We start from the raw sequence: 20645 nt of genomic DNA, 5'->3' as shown, positions 1-20645 counted from the left end.
GCATTTTTCCTGCCTGGTACTTCTTTAATTTTATGTAACAGGAACTATCTTAGAGACAACTAAAACTTCTGATGTATTCATATGTTTCATATATATGACTTAAATTGGATTCTCCTTCTCCAGTCAAGTCACATAACAAGGCTTACAAATCCTTAATCCTTAAGGACTTTGAATATGTGTTTCCATTTCACATTAGCCCTCTAAGACACATTTAAACTCATTGATTCACTAACATGAACATTAGAAGCACACAAGCATATAGAGTGAGTTGACTTATCTGTAATCAAAATTTTTAACTAAGATCTAGGTCTTTTGTATGAAGACTATATTTGGGAAAGGTTTATTATGCCTCAGGAATTCTCTGTCAGAAAGCAAGATCTTGAGCAGTAGTCAATCATCTTGAGATATTGCTCCATAAATAATCTACTTTTTTTGTTCGTTTGCTTCTACTGTGGACATCACCTATTCCAGAAAAACCCAAAACACTCTCACAAATATGTAGGAGTGTCCAGAGTCTAATTTTTTGTTAACAAGTCATTTATTAATGGTCCTATTTTCTAATGAAACTGTTATTTCATCGCATCTGCCTTCACCTGATTTACACAGCTGTGAAATAAGAAGTGAGAAAGGTATTTTTATTTCTTCTGAAGTACTGAATAGCTCCTTATAGCAACAATTGATATAAGGGTTGTATTCACTAACAGGCAGACTACAGGAATATTCTCACAACTCAAAATTATCCTTTCAGTACTTTTGGGAGTTATTTTTGTTATATGAACTAGATAATCTAGAGAGAGTTATTTATTTGGTTGTTTCAAGGCCTGTAAAGTATACTGTAATGAGCAATTCTGTTTGGGAAACTAGAATGTAACCTTTTATATGGTCTTCCTTTTGGTGATTTGTTTTTTTCCTTCTTACCTATATTCACAATCAGTTTTTAGATTTAGGGTCCTATAAAACTTATTGTAACAAAGGATGACAAAGAAGAGGGAATTTCTAAACTACAATTAAATCACAAAGTGAGTTTGTTTAAAAAGTTGCTGCACATTTTTAATTTGATTTTTTTTTCTTGTAGTTGCTATTCAGCTGTGGTTTTAATTTAATTTGATCTTTTGCCTGTACATTGAAATGGGAGTTGCATTTATAGCTGATGCATTCATAACCGATTTGTCCAGGTTTCACGTGCTGTATACAGCTTGGCATGCTTTCTTCAAGCACTTTTTTCTTTTGAACAGTGCAATTCTGTGCAGACTCAAATACTGTCCTTGTAGTTCTCTGTTTCCCTCCCCTTTACCTTTCTTAAATTTGAGTAGTCAGATAGTAAATTAGTCCCACCACTTATAAGGGACTTTTCTTGTATTGCTTAAGATCTAGTCAGGGTGGCATAATCTTTTGTATTAAATATAGTTTTAAGTTTTCTTGGTCAAATGTCAAGATTCCACTGTGTATTAGCAACCAGTATTAGAATAAAACACAGAAGAGGTATATTTTCCTTTATCGTTTATTATAATACAAGAAAAACAAATCTAGAAAGCACATTTCATGGAGCACCATATTGTAACAAAATTCTGCTGGCTCTCCTGCAGTGTATTTTTGACACTTAAACTATGACACACACATAGTCAGTACACACAGGCACCTACACCACGGCGATCTTATCAACAGACCCAAAGAGACGCCTCTTTCCAATGCAGACACACTAAGGTGCACAGAGGAATGCCAGTGTGAAGGCATCTGAACACTAACTGAGCTGATCACTCTTTTGTTAGCGATCTTCATAAGCACACAAGCCCCCTCTGTCTCACCCCAATCTCTCTTCACTGAGGACTCCAAATTGGGGCCAACTGAATATGGATTTCCCACAGACATGGTGTCGAGTCGTACAAAACTGGCCAATATTCCCGACCTGACACCTCTTACTCCTTTGGTTATAGTACTGAATGAAAGTCTTAAAAACTCTTAAATCTATACTCCACATCACAGAAAAGCCACTTTCACACATGCAGAAACATAACTTCCCTCTGCACACACCTGGATGCATAGCACAAATACCTTTTTGAGAAGCTTTGTAGGTTTCCCCACCAAGATCACCTTCCTAAAAATCACTGCATTTTGTTTTTCAAAGTGTTCAGACAGTTGTTCAACAACATATTTCATAATGTATTTTCTTCTTTTTAATATATGGGGCATGTTTTCCTGCTGCCTTAAATTTATGTTATTGTCTACACAAGGAAAGAGCAAAATTCTATAGTTTTTCATCTGCACAAAATGTTTTACATTCCTTTTATACAGTGCTAAATACAGATGCTAAGCACAGAACAATGTAGGATGATAGCCCAGAATAGCTTTTTACGTTGCTCAAAATGAAAAATACTGGAAGTTTCCCACACTAATGTTGAGACACAGTATTGGGGTCTCTATTATATACAGTAGCCTTCCAGAATACTTTCAGGCACCTATTTTGTGAGCCTTTGCTCAACATGTATGTCACACTGGAGCACCTCAAGTAATATAGTATAGTGCCCTGACAGTGAGAATGAGACAGAAGCAGATCCAGCCTCAGAGCACACTAGACCAGCTGTGAAGTACAAGGCTAGCAAGGTAGTAAAATTTCTACCTGGTCCCAAAAAAACTGTTGCAAAAATTTTGGGATATCGGATACATGGCCACTTTTACCATCAATTGAGGATAATGTATGACATTTAATTAAAACATTTTCAATAATTTTTTTAAATTTTCTAAAAAAAAAAACCAAACCAAACCAAACCAAACCAAACCAAAAAAACTTATGTTTCTATCAGCCTCCTAGAAAATCCATTTCCTCTTTTTTTTCCTTTATGTCCATTTGTCTTTGAAGAAAGCCCTGCTTTCTGACTAGAAGTTTTCTGGGGAAACCCAAGGTTTTGCAAAATGCATTTCTGTCTTGATAATCAGTGAGGCTGGAATAACTATAAATTTTAGGCAGGACAGTCATATATGTTGCCAAGAAAGAAAAGAAATTATTGTGTATTTTTATTTGTGGAAAATTAATGTGTTTTTCCCATTTACAGGAGCCAATTTTATAACTCCTGTATACTATGTGATAAACAGACATCTATGAATTATAAGACAAAATAATGGAAATTAAAAAGGAGAGAATGGACTTGAAAAATAATTGTAACTTTAAATATGCAAATGATATTAACAAACTGAACTACTAATTCAGACTCTTTCCTCTGAGCTAAAGGTATGTTTCAACAGCTGTGCTAAACATTTGGCTAGCATTTCCCATATAAACAGTTCAGACTTCAAGTGTATAATGAGGAAAAGATGAAAAGACTTACTAGTTTAAGTTTTACAAAGGCTATGGAGTTGCTATGGTTTAAAAAAGTTTCAGATTACTGAAGAATAGGATATAATAAGGAAAAGATGCTGTGCTGGGTATATCAATGCAGATTTTCAATTGGATTAATGTCTACATCTTTACTCACCTGAGTAAAAGGACAGTGTAGCAAAAATAGAAGAGATTCAGAGGCAAGGAAAGAATATGGACTTGTATAAGAATATGAGTTATTGTTTGTCTAAAGAAACAAACAAAAGGTATGCAAATTTCTATATAGATTATATAATGACCGACATACAGAAGAAAAATTAGGATAACTTATGTTTAGTGGTTTAGCATATAACAGCAAGAGAAGAGAATGACATTGAAGAGCAGCCAATTTAAATATGAAAGAAAAAAATCTGTTTTCATTTTGTTTTCTTTGATCTTAAATGGGATGGGTTTTTTTATTTTAGTAAGCCTCACAAAATATTTAAATCTCAGACCTCAAAATCAGCCTCTCATAGGGATGATGAGACATCAACAATAACTTTAGACAAGGGAAAAATAATAAGGGCTGAAGCTAATAAAAATTCTGTAAGTTAAAAACTATTGCACCTTCCCCTGAAGCATCTGATACAGTCAGAGGTAGGATACTGGATTAAATAAACCATGTCGTTTGGCTATGTTACTGTTTCTATGATAATAGGTTTTAAAAATTCAGTTATACATCCCAGTTAGTCATGAAGATCTGTAACAATCTTCCACACTGAGCTATGATTTACAGTAACAGGTAGGAGAGAATAATTATTATTAGTGGTCTTAAACACCACTTATATGTGCACGCATATATATACACATACATAAAATTGTATTCTCTACATATGGATGCACATATAAATGCACACACACACACAGACACGGGCCTTCTGAGAAGTGGGGCTCACCAGGAGATCTGAGGAACACTCTTTACACCCTTCTTCAGTGCACATTACCAACTCTGTAAGTGCATGTGTGTATTAAACAGTGTATGGAGGAAAATGTGAGAAGAATGGAAAGCATGAACCTGAGTATGGGAGAAATTACCCATGTTACTGCCACTATTTCAGATCTGTGCTTGAAAACACATTTCTGAATTCCTCCTACGCTGGCTAAGTTGACCAACAGCCAAGCTAGAGGAAGTTCACAATATTAATCGGCATTGTGAAAATTAAAGCACCTATGTATTTTCTATTTTTTCCTATGTTAGTATCAACACATCATATTACTGACAATGGGCAGGAAGAGAAATTAAAAGACCTAATGTGATTTTTGCCACTTTTTCTATTTATCTGTTTCATGTTTCTGCCAAAGATGAGAGAAAACTTGGATAGTCCCATCTCCGTATGGGTTTTCATTTATCAGCTCTAATAGGTTAGCTCATTATAAATATGACTTTTCATTAGGCTTGATAAAATAATTTTAGTTTTAGAAATACCTAAACTTAATATATACTCTAAGTTCACAGTATCTCTTTAAACATAACAATCAATTCCTCATACTCATTCATATGAAAGTTCTGCCATCTTTTACACTTATTCACATTAATTTGTCCTCCCTGTTTCTCTTCTGGGAAGGTTTTCAAGAACATGAGTGAAACAGACTTATCAGCTCATCTGGTAGCAGAACTGCAGCTAATCATTTCTAAGTCTGCAAACAACTTTCAGATTAAGGTAGCTATAAACTAGTTTCGGGTATCTAAGATAGCAAAAGTCAGCACGACTACATTTAACAGGGTAAATGACAGGATAGGTTTCCATTTCAATGAGGTAAAGTTGTGCATAAGTTTCCCCATCCCCAAAATACACCTGCAAGGTCATTATCTCACATTAAAAAGAAAAAAAAACAGAGAGAAATAAGTTATTTTTTTTAAAAGCTAAAAGTGAAATTACCTTTAGGCCTATTGCTAGACAGAAAGAGATGGAGGTGGGTAAAGAAACAGAGGTGAGAACCAGAGAATATTGATAAATGTGTGTTGTTAGCTCTGAGAACCAAGGGTTTGGTTGGCTTCAGCTGAGTTTTGTCTCAGGATACATGCTCTAGATGGTTCTCAGTGTTGTGTTATAAATAGTGCAGGTATTTCAGTTTTCAAATGGTAATGGGCTTATTTGATCACCTTTGTCTTTTTGGTCCAACTCCATAGATTTTAGCATCTTTCTCAGCAGGCACAGGCCTGCACACTGGATACAAACATGTAGGTAGCATTACATAGTTAATATGCTGTGCAGAGGTGTCCACAGAGAGTACAAATACCAGCAGACAAAGGTTCATCTTGCTCTGAACAGCCAGTCTGCCTGTGCGCTGCATTGCATGTGGTTCCTGCAGTCTCTGAACAATACATTTTCTACCGAGAGGAAAATTGCCACACTGCACTGCATCTGTATACAAAGTAATTGCAAACCCCCTGCTCTTCCCAGGTTCCTTGTATTGGCCACAGGGGTGTAAAGAAGCATTTCTGATGTAATGTACAGCATTGCCTTTCCATGGAATGCCTTCCAAGCAGAAACCCTTGCTCTGCCTCATCCCAGGACTGGAGCTTCTGAGAGACAGGTCTTATCTCACCACCCTACCTGCTTGCCAGCAGCACCTTTTTGGAGAAGCCTGTTCACCTCTTCTACCCCATAGCAAGAGCAGGAGTGGGATTTTTTCACTTGACAATGTTTCTGTGGAGCTAGATTTTTGTTTAATTTTCTTTTCCTAGTTAACATTCACTTGACATTGTTATCAAATGTGTTCTCCTGCAATCATTGGAAAGATTTTATTCACACTAGCATATGTTTTCTTTTTTTTCCCTTTTGCATCACCTTAAAGGGACACATCTGTTGACATAACTTCTGTGGAGAATGGATTTCATCTTTTGCTGAAGTTTTGTTCCAGCCAAAGCCGAACCTCTTGAAGGTTGTAGAAAAAGGGGCCTTTGCCTCCCAGGTAGGCGATTTTTTGTCTCTGCACAATGCATACTCGCTCAAATGAAACCCCGTAGGCCACATTGGCATTGTTGTCCATGCAGTCAGCCACCACTTGGCACTGAGGTGGCAAGGAAAAGTGCTCTAGGAGCTGGTGAGCAGCTGCGCATCTCTCTTCCTGGCTTCTGTGTTTCTTAACTTCAAATGAAGAGGGAGAGATTCCAGGAGCAGCCCAGCCATCTGATGGGTGAGCTTCATCAATGTAGACCAACAGAAAGTCAGCCACACCAGAGAACTCCTCCACCAGCTTGCTGAAGGCTGACAGCTGGCTTGTGAACGGTGGTCAAGTAGCTGAGCCAAAGTTGACCACCAGTGGCCTCTCGGAGTTGGCAAAATCCAGAAGGTGGCATTTGGTTCCACACTTGCCACCAACATTCTTCCAGCTGCTACTGCTGCCATCACTGCCCTTGGCTATGTGGATTACACTGGAGTTTGGGGCTTCTCCTCCCAGTTTGACCTGTTGGCAGAACAAATTAAAACACAGCAAGTTAGTGTGACTTGCTTGTGCGGTATCCTTATGACAACTTTTTTCAAAATAGTCACCTGTTCAGAGTACACCTAACAAGTCACATAGGGACAGAGAAAATCATCAAAAGCAGAAGCTTCAAAATGATTGTCTTGTCCAGCTGCACTCACAGTTCAGGAAAATGTGGCATGCCTGACAAGTATGCTACTTCATTCATGTTAAAAAATTTGATAAGAGGTCTGTCCTGTCCACTACATAAATGGTCCTGTCCACCCTTATGTATTTGGAGATTTGTATTAGCTTTCAGACAGACTACCTCAAATTTCTTCTAACTTTCCTCTGCGAGACATTTTTTTTTTCCACTGGCCTTTTCCATGAGCTCTCTCCACTTGATTCATATTGTCCTTGAAGCTCACTGTTCAAAAATTCAACAGTGTTTTTATTAATTTTCAGTATAATCAGACCATTACTTCATGTAATGAAGTAGCTCACAGACTACACCTGTTTATATATTCTAGATGTTTGCTTTTTATGAGACACCATGACTGTGTCTGCAAAACAGTAGCCTATTGATTCGGATTAGCTAGTAAGGTGTTATAAAGCTAGGTCCCTTTTCAGCCTACAACCTACAGTTTAAGCCATTTTTCCAATTCTCAAAAATCATTCTGCATTATATTCCTGATCTTCACAACACCCTCAGTGCCCCTCAATGTTGAGAGATTTGCAGATTTGTATATCCTCTTCCATACTGCAGTCCAAGAACAAAAATACTCAAGAGTACCCGACACAAGAGATCTCTGCAGATGCCCACTTAATATATATAACCGTTTTGAGAGTGGATCATCCAAGATTGTGCTCTCTAAAATTTCTTCTAACCACTTTGCAGTAATTTCATCAGTGATTGAGTGACACATTTCCCTCTACTGCAATATTTCTTTACAAGATGGTTGGGGAAAAAAAAAACAGCAGGAATAGGGGAAAGTTTATATGATGGCTGAAGTAGGATGAGGTGAAAATTAACTGTCTCAGCTCCAACTTCAGATCTAACTAAGACCCAACAGACAATGGTGGAAAGGTCATTTTGCCTGACCACTTCTATTTGCAAGTCTATAGAAAAAAGAGACAGAAGAAAAGAAACTCACAGGAGGGAATGCCAGAATAAGGTGGAGCCTGCAGAGGGCTCCAAGATTCTTAGCTGATAACTACTATAGAACCACAAAACATTATTGCATAATAAAATTAATTTTTAATGAGCTCTGCCACAGCAATTCCTATGTCTCTGCCTTTAACACCAATCTCTAGTACAACAATGCAATTATCCTTTTGTATTTTCCTGACTGTTCTATCTCAGTCCCGTATTTGATTATGTTCAGAAGTGTTGCTTTGAAGGAAACATACAGAGCCAAAGTCTGAAGTCTTTTACATTTTATATACTTCCTTCTGAAGCCACGCTGCAATGAAAGTCTATAGAAGTTAACACTACATGAGAACTGTGTAAAACCTGAATAAATAACTGAGTTCTGGTGCACTTCTGCTTTACATGGCGTTATAGGGTATCAGATGCAATATAGGAGTCAGATGCAGTGAGAAGCTGAGTGAACAGCTGAATACTGAACTCATGCAGTTGCTGCTGCACATAGATCCAAAGGCAAGTAGCTTGCTGATACTGGATCCTCCGTTTCTCCCTCAGAAAGCTGACTACCTTGAACAAATCTGCAGTTATTCATAGCTCTGCACTATTTCATCAGAATAACAATAGAAGCAAAAGTCTAATCAAAGCAAAGTTTGTAAGACACAGCCCTTAAAGCTTCCAGACTTCACAGCTATATGAGAATGTCTCACAGCATGTTGGCACCTGACTATAAGCATTATTTTGACTCCTTTCGATAGGGCAAATTGAAACACAACCATGCCGCCATTCTCACTCACTGATCAGCAAGGAAGAGAACCACAGAAAGAAAAATGGCCAGAGACCCACAAATCTCTCCAGGCCAAGCATGGGGTGATCCTGCCACTGGAAGCAGAGGATGTGCAGCTGCAGCACAGTCAAGAGAACCAATGATGCTCTGGGAAAGCAAAGCCCCTTTTGCCCCCATCCCTGTAAACCTGCTGCATCTGCAGCATTGCTATCTGTTAGAGCCCTAGTAACCATTTAAAAAAAGACTCATGCTTCGCCTTTGAAAGCAAGAGGCTTGAAACAGCTGAGTTTAGGACCTGATGTGTGAGCATGCTGTCCACTGGACTCAAAGTAAGAAAATAACTATATCCCAGTTTTTGACAAGAAATTATCTGTCTGGAGAGGCAGGCTCAGAGACTCAGGCTCTTGCATTTAAGAAGTAGCATTAAACATCTTACAGTACTTAAGGCCACCTACACCTTAGCAGGTAGCAGGTAGTCTTTTGTTCAGCTACTGAAAATTTCTCTCTGCCATTCTGTGACGTAAGATAGGTAAGGCAGGAGTGAATAAGGTAAAGGGCTGCACTTGAACAAAGAAATATACAGGTCAAGATCATGTAGCATCCATATAATCACCCTGGGGGCTTCATTCAATCCAGAAGCCAACTAAACAATTCAGCAATTTGTGATAAATTGGTGACTGCCAATAAAAGGGTACATCTCGTGAAACACGCACATGCATATCTGAACAAACACTAGATCCCTCTTTACCTAGAAAGCTTAACTGTTCCTGCACTACCATACATGCTTTTTCAGAGCGATATTGCTCAGAACGTGCCTTTTGGGCAAAGCCTGACATGTAAGTATTCGTGCTGCACCCACTCCCTAGATGAATAATGGACCTCAGTATTTAAGAGTGTGTGCTCATCCAGTCAAAGAAAAGAAGTAATGACGTGCAATTTATCTCACTAATTGCATTTAAACAGCACACTTCAAATTTCTGATATTTGCTCTCCCTTTTCAGCGAAGAAGAAAAATAAAGGTAAAAAGAAGCACCTATAAGTCAGGAATGAATCGAACTGCTTAGGACCAAAGAAACATCTGAGCAGCTGTTTCTACATACTCCTCAGGTTTTGTTTTACAAAACTATCATGTCTGAAAATACCTAGCCACCACTCTTTAACTGGGAAACCACAGGTTGCTTCTTGATCATTTTAAGCAGAAAGAGAAGCTATGTATCATAAGCTCCACACTACCAACTCCTCACTCAGGTCTACCAAACCCTTTCATTTCCTAGGCCAGTTTGCAAACCCTGAAGAAACAGACTAATAAAATAACTTCCAGCAGACACCAACATGGGAATGCCCTTCAAGTCCTATTTAACACTGATACCAAAGATGGCAACATATTTTCTGTTCTTCAACAACACAAGTTTGCATTCTGTCTCTCATATTCCTTATGGACTATAAAAATAGATGGAGATAGGAAACAAAGTACAAAGAAGCCCTTATCCATCTATACAGCTATACATCACCTTACAGCAGTTTCTCTTCATTTCCCACAGCCATGAAGGAAGTCTCATGGCCGCAGGTTACCTATCATTTCAATTTTTGTTTCTAGGAGTGCTTGTGTTGGGTTTTTTCCCCTTAATGAGACATCCTTGCCAAGCAGGCATTCACGAGGCATTTTCTGCTCTTGTAGAGAAGTAATTAGGTCGGTGCCTTGTTCCATGCCAGTGTCAGGCACTCCAAAAAGCAGCCCTGCCCAGTCGTTAATGCTTAAACATAAATAGCAGCGGCAGATCCACTAATTGGTCTTGATGAAGCACTGACGTTCCCAAGGGACTGTTTATTTCACCAGACTCTGAAGCGATTGACAAGGATGACAATATCATCCTTGCTGATCATCTGCATTGTAGGCCTTGGCCATCTTCTTTGTTGTTATTTATTGAAAGAAAAAATAGCTCTTGGAAAAGAAAATCAATGCAATGAGAAAACAAACAAAAACACCCATGTATTCAGCCAAACTGCTTTTGAAACCTTACACAAAGGCAGGCAAAATATAAATTCTGAGAAACAAACCAGCAGAATTCCCCTCACACGCAACCCAGCATTTCCATAATCACGTACTTTTGTGCATGAGTATTTGGCCATTCAGTGCCAGCCTTCTGAATGAGGTAGAAACCAAGCAGCACGCAGGCATCCCCTCTCACACAGCCTGCATGGGACACGCAAGGTAGGCCAACCAAATCTGAGAGCCAGCCCAGCCATCAGCAGGGGCAAGCAGCAACACCAAAGCAGTGACTTGCATCATTTGTGAGAATTTTGTGTTTGTCTGACAGCCTGTTCTCAGTCTGCATGCAGAGTGAAAAGGGAACAAGATTGCTGATGCTTTAGCACACAGCCTGCAAAATGAAGGAGACTTAAAAGCAGGAGAGAAAGCCCTATTCATTAACTGCAGGCTAGAAATAGCACATACTGCTAACTTTGTTGTATATTTCCCATAAGGACTAGGTAAAGCCCCATGGACAAAACATTGCCTCTTCATTTACCTTTTCTTTTTTCCTGTTTTGCTTTTATCAGTTTCAGCATAACCTTCCTGGGATCCTGTGCACTGCAATACAGCTTTCATTCCCTGCATCAGGGATTTTCATACAGTTTGGAAGACTCATCAGGTTGTGTCAACTCCCTAAAAAATAGGTGCTGCCAGACAAATAGCAGTTTGTGATATTAGTCATTTGAATATGGACATATTGTGTCGTGTTTGGGACTGGAGTGCAGCGACTGGTAATGAACTGAATCCCTGCAGCCTTTAGCTTTTTTTTGAATTCTCTGCTTTGATTTGATCCCATTCAGCTAAGTATACCTTCATCCAAATCATAATTTGGCTCTGGTTGGGGAATTCTACAAACTATTATTTTTGTTTTCTTTATTTACATGACCCAGAGTTGTGCAGTTGATAAAATTAACAGGACACCCTTGTCTGGAGTAGAGTAAAGGTGCACAAGTTGTTCATTTGTCTTGGGAAGGTGGCAACTTGAATTACTGAAATCAGAGAGTAGAGACTAGAAATGACTCAAGCTTTCCCAGAGCCTTTTATTTGGGATCGGGTATGTGGAGCTGACGGAGGGAAGTGAGAGACAAATTAACAGGGCACAGTCCAGATAAAAATAACTAGTCAAATGCTGCTCTCTCCATTTAAAAGCCGCCAGTCCCACAAATGAGTATGCATGGCACAGGGAAAGCATAAAGGAGCCTTTTGCCTTTCACTCTTGAAGTTAATTTTAGTTCCTGTGATTGGGGAGCCTGGAGCATGCTTCTTAAGGGCTTTATGCTTCCCTCAAGATGGGAGCATGGCCTACTACACCATGGCCACTGGGATCTGCCTATAGGTGATAGAGGCCTTCATCAGTTTTTGTTACTCAGCACATGAAGGGAATTTGATATTCATTTGGATGATGGTTTTTTACTTTTTTTTTTTACCCAGCTTTAGCACTGTATGAATACACAGTGGTGGTTTTGACAGAAAGGTAGAGCCAGCACGCAAGAACACTGTACAATCCTCTTCCTGAATAGTGCCTGTTAGCTAATTTTTTTGTGTCTATCACAGTTTTTTGTGTCTATCACAGCAAAAGGCAGGGTTTTTTGTTGTCAAAGCTTTGACAGCAAGGCGAGCACTCCTTCTAGTCAGTTTTTCACACATAAGGGTGAAAATGGAACAGTGCAAAGAGGTGGTGTGGAAGAAGTGAATTTAGATCTGCAAAATGAAGTGGGATGAGACCCCATGTGGGATGAAAGTCCTCATATTCCTTTTCCTGCCCTTTGTCTGTTTTGAATGTTTGAACTCTTAAGTTCCGTGGGACCGACTCTCTGCTCCTCTTGTTGGGACACGGCCTAGTACAGTGGGTCCCTGGCCTAGGTTGGTCCTCAGACACAGCTATAACAAACATGATTATATATTAATAATAATGACAATTTTTTAATAATAATTGCAATGTCAAGGCCAAATACCGTAGAATTTATGTTCCAAAGTTTGCAGAAGTTTTAATTGTGGTTTGGTTCAGTTTTGTTTTTCTCACTTCTTTCAAGATTGTTTTCATTTGCAAATGTCAATGAAAACAATTCTGCTAAAGCTGAACTTTGTAAAACAGATAAAATATTTTTAATACCACACGATGTCTAGTTCTAAAACCTGAAATTATACAACAGACTTTCTTTCACAAATTCCCTTTATCACAGTCAACGGCAGAGAGATATACTTCCTTACCTTGCCAGACAAAATGAATACAAATAGTAAGTATGAAGGTTCTGTCTGTTTCAACCTTTAAAATGTTTCCCCAAAAAGCAAAGAGTTACTTGACAGCCAATGAGCAGGTAGAGGATCATGCTTTTATTTTACTTTCACATATATCTTTGTGATAATGTTGTGCAGCACACATTTAACATGTCAGGTTTGGGACTGTTTTGCTTTGCATGCTGATTTACTTTAGAGCATGTACCTACCAGGCAGGCAAAAGCAGCCAAAGGTAATTTAATTGTGCCTGCCTGAAAACCCAGGAAAATCTCACTAGGTATTTACTGAACCACTCTGCTTGCTGCTACATCCAGAGCTGGGCCTACGCCACGAACCTGGGATCCTGTGCCAGCCATTCCCCTGTGTTGGGACTGTCATGCTGGAGCTTGCTGCTGGCCCATTCTAAAGACAGTAAAAAGCTGTACAAGTACACACACACCCATCACCATCCATCACTTGAGATACCAGCATCCCTCTGAGGCCCATGACGCACAGTTACGCACGTCTCTGTGTATGTGCACATGTGCATGTTGCCACCATAGGTGCACCACAGCATTCCTAAGCATTGGGCTGCTGCAGGGAGAGGCCATTAAGGTCTTCCCTCTAACTACCCTACACTGAGGTGAAGAGGGAGGATTTCCTCAAGGATAACATTAAAGCTTTCTACTTGAGACCATGAATGATAGCCCTGCCTTGCTGAAACACAGAGTTCATACCTGGCACTGGAAAAGCTCCCAGCAGCAGGGAGGCATCGCTAATGGGTGCAACCATTTTTGAATGTATTTTAAAAGCATGTTAAGACAAAAATTTCTCACCTTTGGAATCATAGAAAACAGATTCATCTCACTGCTAAATAAAGCATAGAACTTAGCAGGTAAAAATAAGGTTTTGCATTTTTTTTTTCAAAACTTCTTCAGCTTTTTCTTTGGATTTTTGCAGATGTGTGATACATTCAGTATACATGCTTTAAGCTAAAACAAATACCTCACTGGCATTTGTAGGAATAGCCTATGTAAATCATGGTTACACTAACACCCTCCCAAAAAGTCTTGGTTTTTCTCTCTCAGCAATAGCTGTGGCTGCATTCACATCTGTATATATGTGTACATAGACACATATATATGTGTATACATACACAGAGAAATGAGAGAGTCTGACTCCTGGAAAAGTAGATTATGTATGCTTATATATGTGTACTTTTGCCTTTTTATACATATATGTATGTACATATATAGAGACAAATATGTATATATGTATAGATCTTTATACGTGCGAACATATAAAATTGTAAATACCTACACACACACATATAAAAATAATATTTAAAACATTTGCACTCTTTCAATTACAGAAAGTTAATGTAACTTGACTACTAGCTCTGTTTATCTCTGTTATGATGATTAGTTTGGTCCTAAAAACTCGCTTGTAATGTAAGACATGCTTGCCTCTTGGAAAACAATAGGAGAATGGTCTATAAATCACAAAGCTGGTGCAGTGTAGACAATATCGAGTCTGACATATATTGAACTCAGAGCTAAGGAAGTAAAAAGAAATATATTATTCATTAGTAAAATTTACATTAAAAATCATAATAAAAGAGCAATTATTTTGATTCCAGGAGGATTTTAAAATATGGAGAAAACCAGTCATATAGAATGTTCCAATAAGAAAGAACACTGAATATTCTCTGCATACAATACAACAAAATTTGCATTGCCTCCCCACTGAGGATGTTAAAATCTTCAACTGTTGTTAGGTAATCTTGCCTATGAAATAACTGTCCTCACCAAAAAATCATGTGCAATGATACTTAATAACAACAAAAAGCAGAAAAAAAAGTTGAAATTTGGATATTAATAAGGTTTTCTAGACAATGAGAAAGTAAATCAGAATAGCTGTTTTGAAATATACTCTAACCATTACAAGACCATATCTTGTACACACTATTCCTTGAGAAAAAATCAATTCTGGGACAGTGCATGCTTTCAAGGCAAAGATCCTTTCTTGTAACAAATTTACCTTAGTTCTGAATATAGTATCTACTCACAGTGTTTTTCTGGAACAGCTTCCAATAAATTTTTCTTTGAATAGAAATTTTACATCAAGTACTTTTGTGAGAAATATTATGAAATGTACTCAGGAAGATTCTGTGTGAGTGACACAAAACATAGTAAAACCAAGCACAGTTAGTTCTTTGAGCCAGTCTTCTGCTAACTGGCAGTCTAGCTTTGGTTATCTCAGACATCTGCAATTCTGCTAGTCTACATGAAAAATGGTGATTTTTCTTATAAATACTACTCAGTAGAATGAGTTTGAGTACCTTTTTAAGTAATTTGCTAATACCTGGCTTTAGCTGGCAAATTGGAGCAACAAGCAATCACGGTTATGGTATCGGCTACATTTTGCCATGCTGTATAGTGCCCTGATTCCATAATATTTTCATTTCTCACATATTGTCTCAGATTAAGGTATCACAACTGGGTAATTCAAGTCAGGATTTAGAAAAGGGCTAGTTAAGGAAAAATATGCTTTGTGGGACATTCTTTGATATATTTCACTATTTCTCATGTTTTTTAAATATGTTACAAAGCACAGTATGTTTCAACCTTTTTCAACTCTACTAGTACAACTTTTCAGATGAAACTTTTTCCTTTTTCTTCCTTGCAGAAGCAGCAGAAGATTCTCATCTGTTGTGGGGGTGATAAGACTTCTTCCAATATTGCTTCTCAGTTTATTTTTTCCCCTTTATAATTTGATTTCTATACTTAACTATCTTTCTGTGACAAACAAGAGTTTCCAAAGATCTGCTGTCCTTATGGCCCATAATTCTATTAAGTAAAACAGTCTTTCCATGAATCATTGGTCAATTCATTTTGTCTTAAGGACAGCTGCCATGAATGGACTTTTTCCTCTTTTTGGAACAAGGTGATAAAATTTGGTTATGTTTTATATGAATTTCTCTGCTGAGTTCATTGAGGCCCAGAGCTCATTCTAGGAACCTTATGGCCTGATTGACCTGAACAACCTAGGTGATTTGACCATGATAAGGGAGAGAATAAAATTACCAAAGTTCAAGGTATGAGTTTCATTGCCAATACCAAAAATAACACAGAGTCATCATACCTGTAGCTTCCACAGTTAACATCAATGATACTGAAGGAAAGCCAATGCATGACTTTGGAAGCTATAGAAATGCATGCAATATCTTAATTTTTAAAAATTGTGTGTAATTTAAGCAAAAAGAGATTGAAAATATCTCATGGATTTAAGGTTTCTTACAGTTTCACAACTTCTCCACACCCCAGGCCACACATAGATTGCAAATATGAGACCTCAAAACTTGACTGTTGCAGTCGTGCTACCAACTTCCACTGGAGCCTTGACCAAGTCATGTGTTAACTGTCCTGCCTTACCTTGTCTTTAAAATGGGAACGATTGTGTTCACTGACCCATTTAACAAGGCCACTGTAAAATGTACTTACTTAATGTCTATGAAGAGAATAAAAGCAAAGCCTAGAAGGGCTAGAATAGTGGGCTTCATTCAGCATTATTTTATTTGGGTAGCCAGCTGGATGATTCCTGGGGTGGCAATAAGAGGTTGACCCATTTGGCAAAAGCTAAAGTTATTTATATTTGTCTTACACTGAAACTTAATGTCCCCATGGCTTAGGTTTCGGTCTAAGCAGATGGTATTCCATATCACAAAGTCAGCTAACACCAACATCACCAGCTCTTCACATTTTTAGATAAGAGCAAACACAAAGGCTATTCTAGAGGTGTGAAAGTGAACTGGGGGGAAGGCAATACAAAAACAAATATTTCAGTGGAGTATCTTTTGGATAGGACCCTTAGATATCACATGGAGTATGTTAAATTAGATGGTCTAAATAAGACAACAAATTAACAGACTAAGCACTGTTTTGAAAGCCACAGAGCTCTGAATCCAGTTCTTCTACTTACTAACTGGGTGGTCTGTGCAAGAAATTTCATGGGTTTGGGTCCACCTTTTCAATCTATAAAAGGGAATTCTAGCTACCTCATGAGACCTGGGCAGTTCCACCGGGTAATGTTTGTAAGAAATCTTAAAAGGAAAAGTATATGTTGCATAACTGTTACTGACTTTATTAACTTAAATCACCAGGCAGCTGTCCGACAGCTAGTCAAGTTCATTTTTAATCTCTGACATGTCCCTCTGTCATTGCTTTCATGAAGGAAAAGTGCCACTATTTCAATTTGTGAACAGTTTTACTATTACTTGGATGTCTCCTCCAATATAAAAGTTAACATATGAGTAATAGAAAATGCCAGTGTAATGACAATGGTTCATTTCTATATTTTACTCTAGGTAAAACAACTCTAGTTATATAGCTAACCTCTATGCAGAGCTCTGTCTGAAGATGCAGTCTTTTTATAATATCTGAGGACCTCACATAATAAACTACAACTGCGAAAACATCTAGAGTATTTTACAATCACTCTTACACGAAGATCTTGAAATACTTTAAAAACATGAAGATTATTATTCATGCTGTTGGGGAAACTGAGGCACACCTAAACTAAGTGACGTGGCCAAGGCTGCACAGAGGGTTAGCAGGGAGTCAGCAGCTCCAGAATTTCGTGAATTCTTAACCCCGACTCAGAAGTACCGCTCCTTTCAGCTTATACTTCTCCCATCAAATTTAACATCAGATAGGAGATAGTCTGCACCACAGTCATTCCCTTGCCTTCCCCGCTGACGAGCGGGATGCTCATCCCAGCTCACCCACCCCAACCCCACCGTCCCCATCCCCGCGTACTCACCTGCTTGTAGGCGTCCAGGAGGAAGCTGTTCCAGACGCAGCGCAGCCCCTCCGAGGTCAGCATCCTCCGCCACTCACCGCGCCCAGACTTAGAGCGGCTCAGAAACAGAACCATGTGCTTCAGGAGAATCACAGAGTCATAGAGCGCAAGAAAGAGGCAATTGGAGAAAAAGACCGGCAAGATCTGAAGCGTGATCAACAAATCCACACTTAGCAGACCCATCTTCCTTGCTGCTTCTCCTCAGCCGGATACCTTCAGCTCTCTTTATTGCTCTGTACCCTCATTTAAAAGAGTAAAGTAAAAGGCATTTCAAAAGCCTCATTACCCCTTTCACAGCTGCTGTCTTTAAAATAAGCAGAGATAGTTAAGTATGAGCAGGCTGGTTAAAATCATAACTGCACGATACTCATTCAACTGCAAGCTGCTTATTTTTCAGATATTTAGATGTTAACAAAAATTCTCTTAACCAGGAGACCTGATTTTGCTGAAGAGAGAGGCAGCTGTGTTTCCAGTTCCCTGCAGTTACAAAATTTAAGCTGAGACTGTTAATTGTTAACTTTCCTGCACTATCCCATTGTTTCCCAGCTATTTAAGCACTGAACAGACCTCTCATTTCTGTGTCAGTAAAGCTAGCTCCCAGGTGCAACAATACTCTTAAAAAAAGGTTTATGTACATAAACTTTCTGTTCCTTCCTCCCTGCCTCCCTCCCTCTCTTTCCCTCTCTGCCTCCCCCGCCCCCCCCCTCCTACTCCGCGTCTCTGTATTCCTGCCTTCTTCCTCTCGCACTCTCTCTTTGCTATCTGCCTATGGTGCAAAGTGCTCTCCCCTCTGGAGTCCTAGCTTGCTTCCCTGAAGCCTTTTATACATTCCCTAGCTAATTGCTGCAATAGAGAAATGAAACCCTAATCTTAGTAAAGATCTTGACGTCAATGTAAAAGAGGGCTTTACTTTGGCCAGGACTGCAGTGAATAGAAAAAATTAAATTCTCAAAACTTTTTTTTTTTCCCTTAAGAGAGAGGAGAAAAAAAAGAGACACGGAGAGCAAGGGTGGAACTTTGCTTTCCTTTGAAAAGGAAAAAGAAAAAACCCAATATGCTTCTGAATGTTCTTACAAAATGCTTCCAAATTTTGGAAGAAGTATTTTCATGTGACATGGAAGGTGACACAGCAACACAGACTTCTGTTGTTGATAGGTTTTCTCTTATGGTTGTTTTTTTCCTTTGTCCTTTTGTCTTTTGTAGGAAGGTGTGTGAGTGGATGCACCCCAAGAAAGGGAACATTTCTGTACATTTTTCTCCCACCTGCCTGAAGTACATATATAGTGTTTAAATATCTTTTGTTGTTTTCTTGGTAGGTGAACACCTATCACTGACTTCATCTACTGATATGTAAGAGTAGGAGATAAGAAAGGAAGAAAAGTAGTTTTTGATGGATTTGGGTTTTTGAAGCTAAATTTCCCTGCCTAAAGAAGTATATGCTTCAGTCATAAACGCTGTTAATCAGCAGAGCTTGAAGGACTTTAATATACCCCTATGATAGCTACTTACATCCACTAGTCTACTAAGGTTAACTAACTTTTGGTTAAATCTTGTACAGAAAAAACAGAAATTTCCTCTGTTAGAGCCATTTGTACTTTAACAATTGCAAGTATCCCCTACAGCCCCACATTGAAGGTTTTTTGTTCATTTGCACTTCTTTTTGTTTCACATTTTTAGTCCAACACTTAGTCCTCTTTTCACATGAGTTTTTGGGGAGCTACAGTACATGTGTTTGTTTGGGGTTTTTTTTAGCATGATTCTAAATCCCTTAGGTAAATATTTCATGCATTTCCTGTTGCAGACATCCATAATTTTGGTTTTTAGTGGATGTGTTCACTAAGTTCTTACGTAGGCTCTCCTCACCGGATACATTTCATTCCCAGAGATGCCAGCATGATATCTAACCTCTGTCAATTCACATCCTTGATGAGGAGTACAAGCTTACTTTATTAATATATCTTAGTCTTCATCAGTCATCACTATCCTTTCACTGCTAGCAAATGCAGAAGGTAGACACCATCAATCTTACCTAGTCTGGGGTCTTTAATTTTCAGACATTGTAATATCACCTGGCCTGTCATTATACAAGGATGTACACCTCTAGAAAAGCCATCCCGTGTCTTGTCTTGTTCTCACAAGAAAACTTTGTTTAGGTAGCTTAATTTCAGGCATTTGCAAAAGATATCACCCAGACAGGATATCTTCCAGCAAATGTTTACTCATAGAAATAACTCTAAAAGTTTGCACAAATTAAACCAGTGACCTTCTGCATTACTAGCATAAACAAAACAAAAAAAAAAGACGGAGTTTCTTATTCAAACTATTTTTAAGTCAAATGTTGGTGATGACAGTGTTCTGTTGCCATAGAAGGATTGCAACCTCACAGATCTGGCTTTATTACTAAAACTTGCAAAAACACGTTATAAGAAGGCATTTATGTATCCCCACACATGGATGAGTCAGTGTGCTCATGTCATGTGAGCACAAGACAGGAACAAGGGTCCCCAGAGCTGCTAAACTAGCTTACTGTCTGACCTCGGGCAAGCATATGTAATCACTTGATTACAAGCACTCTTAAGCCTAAGTTACCTTTCTGTAGATCCACCACTAAAAAATACATGATTCTGTCTGGGAAGGTCCCCTTTCTTTATTTTGGGAAGGCCTGTTAAACGGCAGGCCTGGAGATTGTTGATGACAGTGCCAGATGAATCATCAGCCATTGTTTCTGAGAACAGTTTGCAAACAGCTCTGAGGACAGTCCAGCTCAAACGCTTCCTGTTCCCTGGAGGTAAAGTCAGGCAAGAACTTACCCTGGGAACACAATGTATTCTGGGTTCCTGTGAAA

At 38.6% G+C, this 20645-nt stretch overlaps 1 protein-coding gene across 2 annotated transcripts; it reads right to left on the bottom strand.

The window, feature by feature from the left end:
* Positions 1–1483: 1483 nt before the first annotated feature.
* Positions 1484–17983, bottom strand: DIO2 (iodothyronine deiodinase 2). 2 transcript variants are annotated; one of them, XM_010393641.4, is made up of 2 exons: positions 17762–17983; positions 1484–6763 (listed from the first exon to the last, which is right to left on the bottom strand). In XM_010393641.4, the coding sequence occupies exons 1-2, from the start codon at positions 17981–17983 to the stop codon at positions 6146–6148; spliced, it is 840 nt and encodes a 279-aa protein (XP_010391943.2). In that variant the 3' UTR covers positions 1484–6145. The 2 variants fall into 2 exon arrangements, with proteins under 2 accessions (XP_010391943.2, XP_019139695.1); XM_019284150.1 differs by having other exon boundaries at positions 6191–6763.
* Between the last annotated feature and the right edge of the window lie 2662 nt (positions 17984–20645).

This window comes from Corvus cornix, chromosome 5, assembly GCF_000738735.6.
Source record: "Corvus cornix cornix isolate S_Up_H32 chromosome 5, ASM73873v5, whole genome shotgun sequence".
Classification (NCBI taxonomy): domain Eukaryota; kingdom Metazoa; phylum Chordata; class Aves; order Passeriformes; family Corvidae; genus Corvus; species Corvus cornix.
This window is presented reverse-complemented; position numbering and strand designations above follow the sequence as displayed.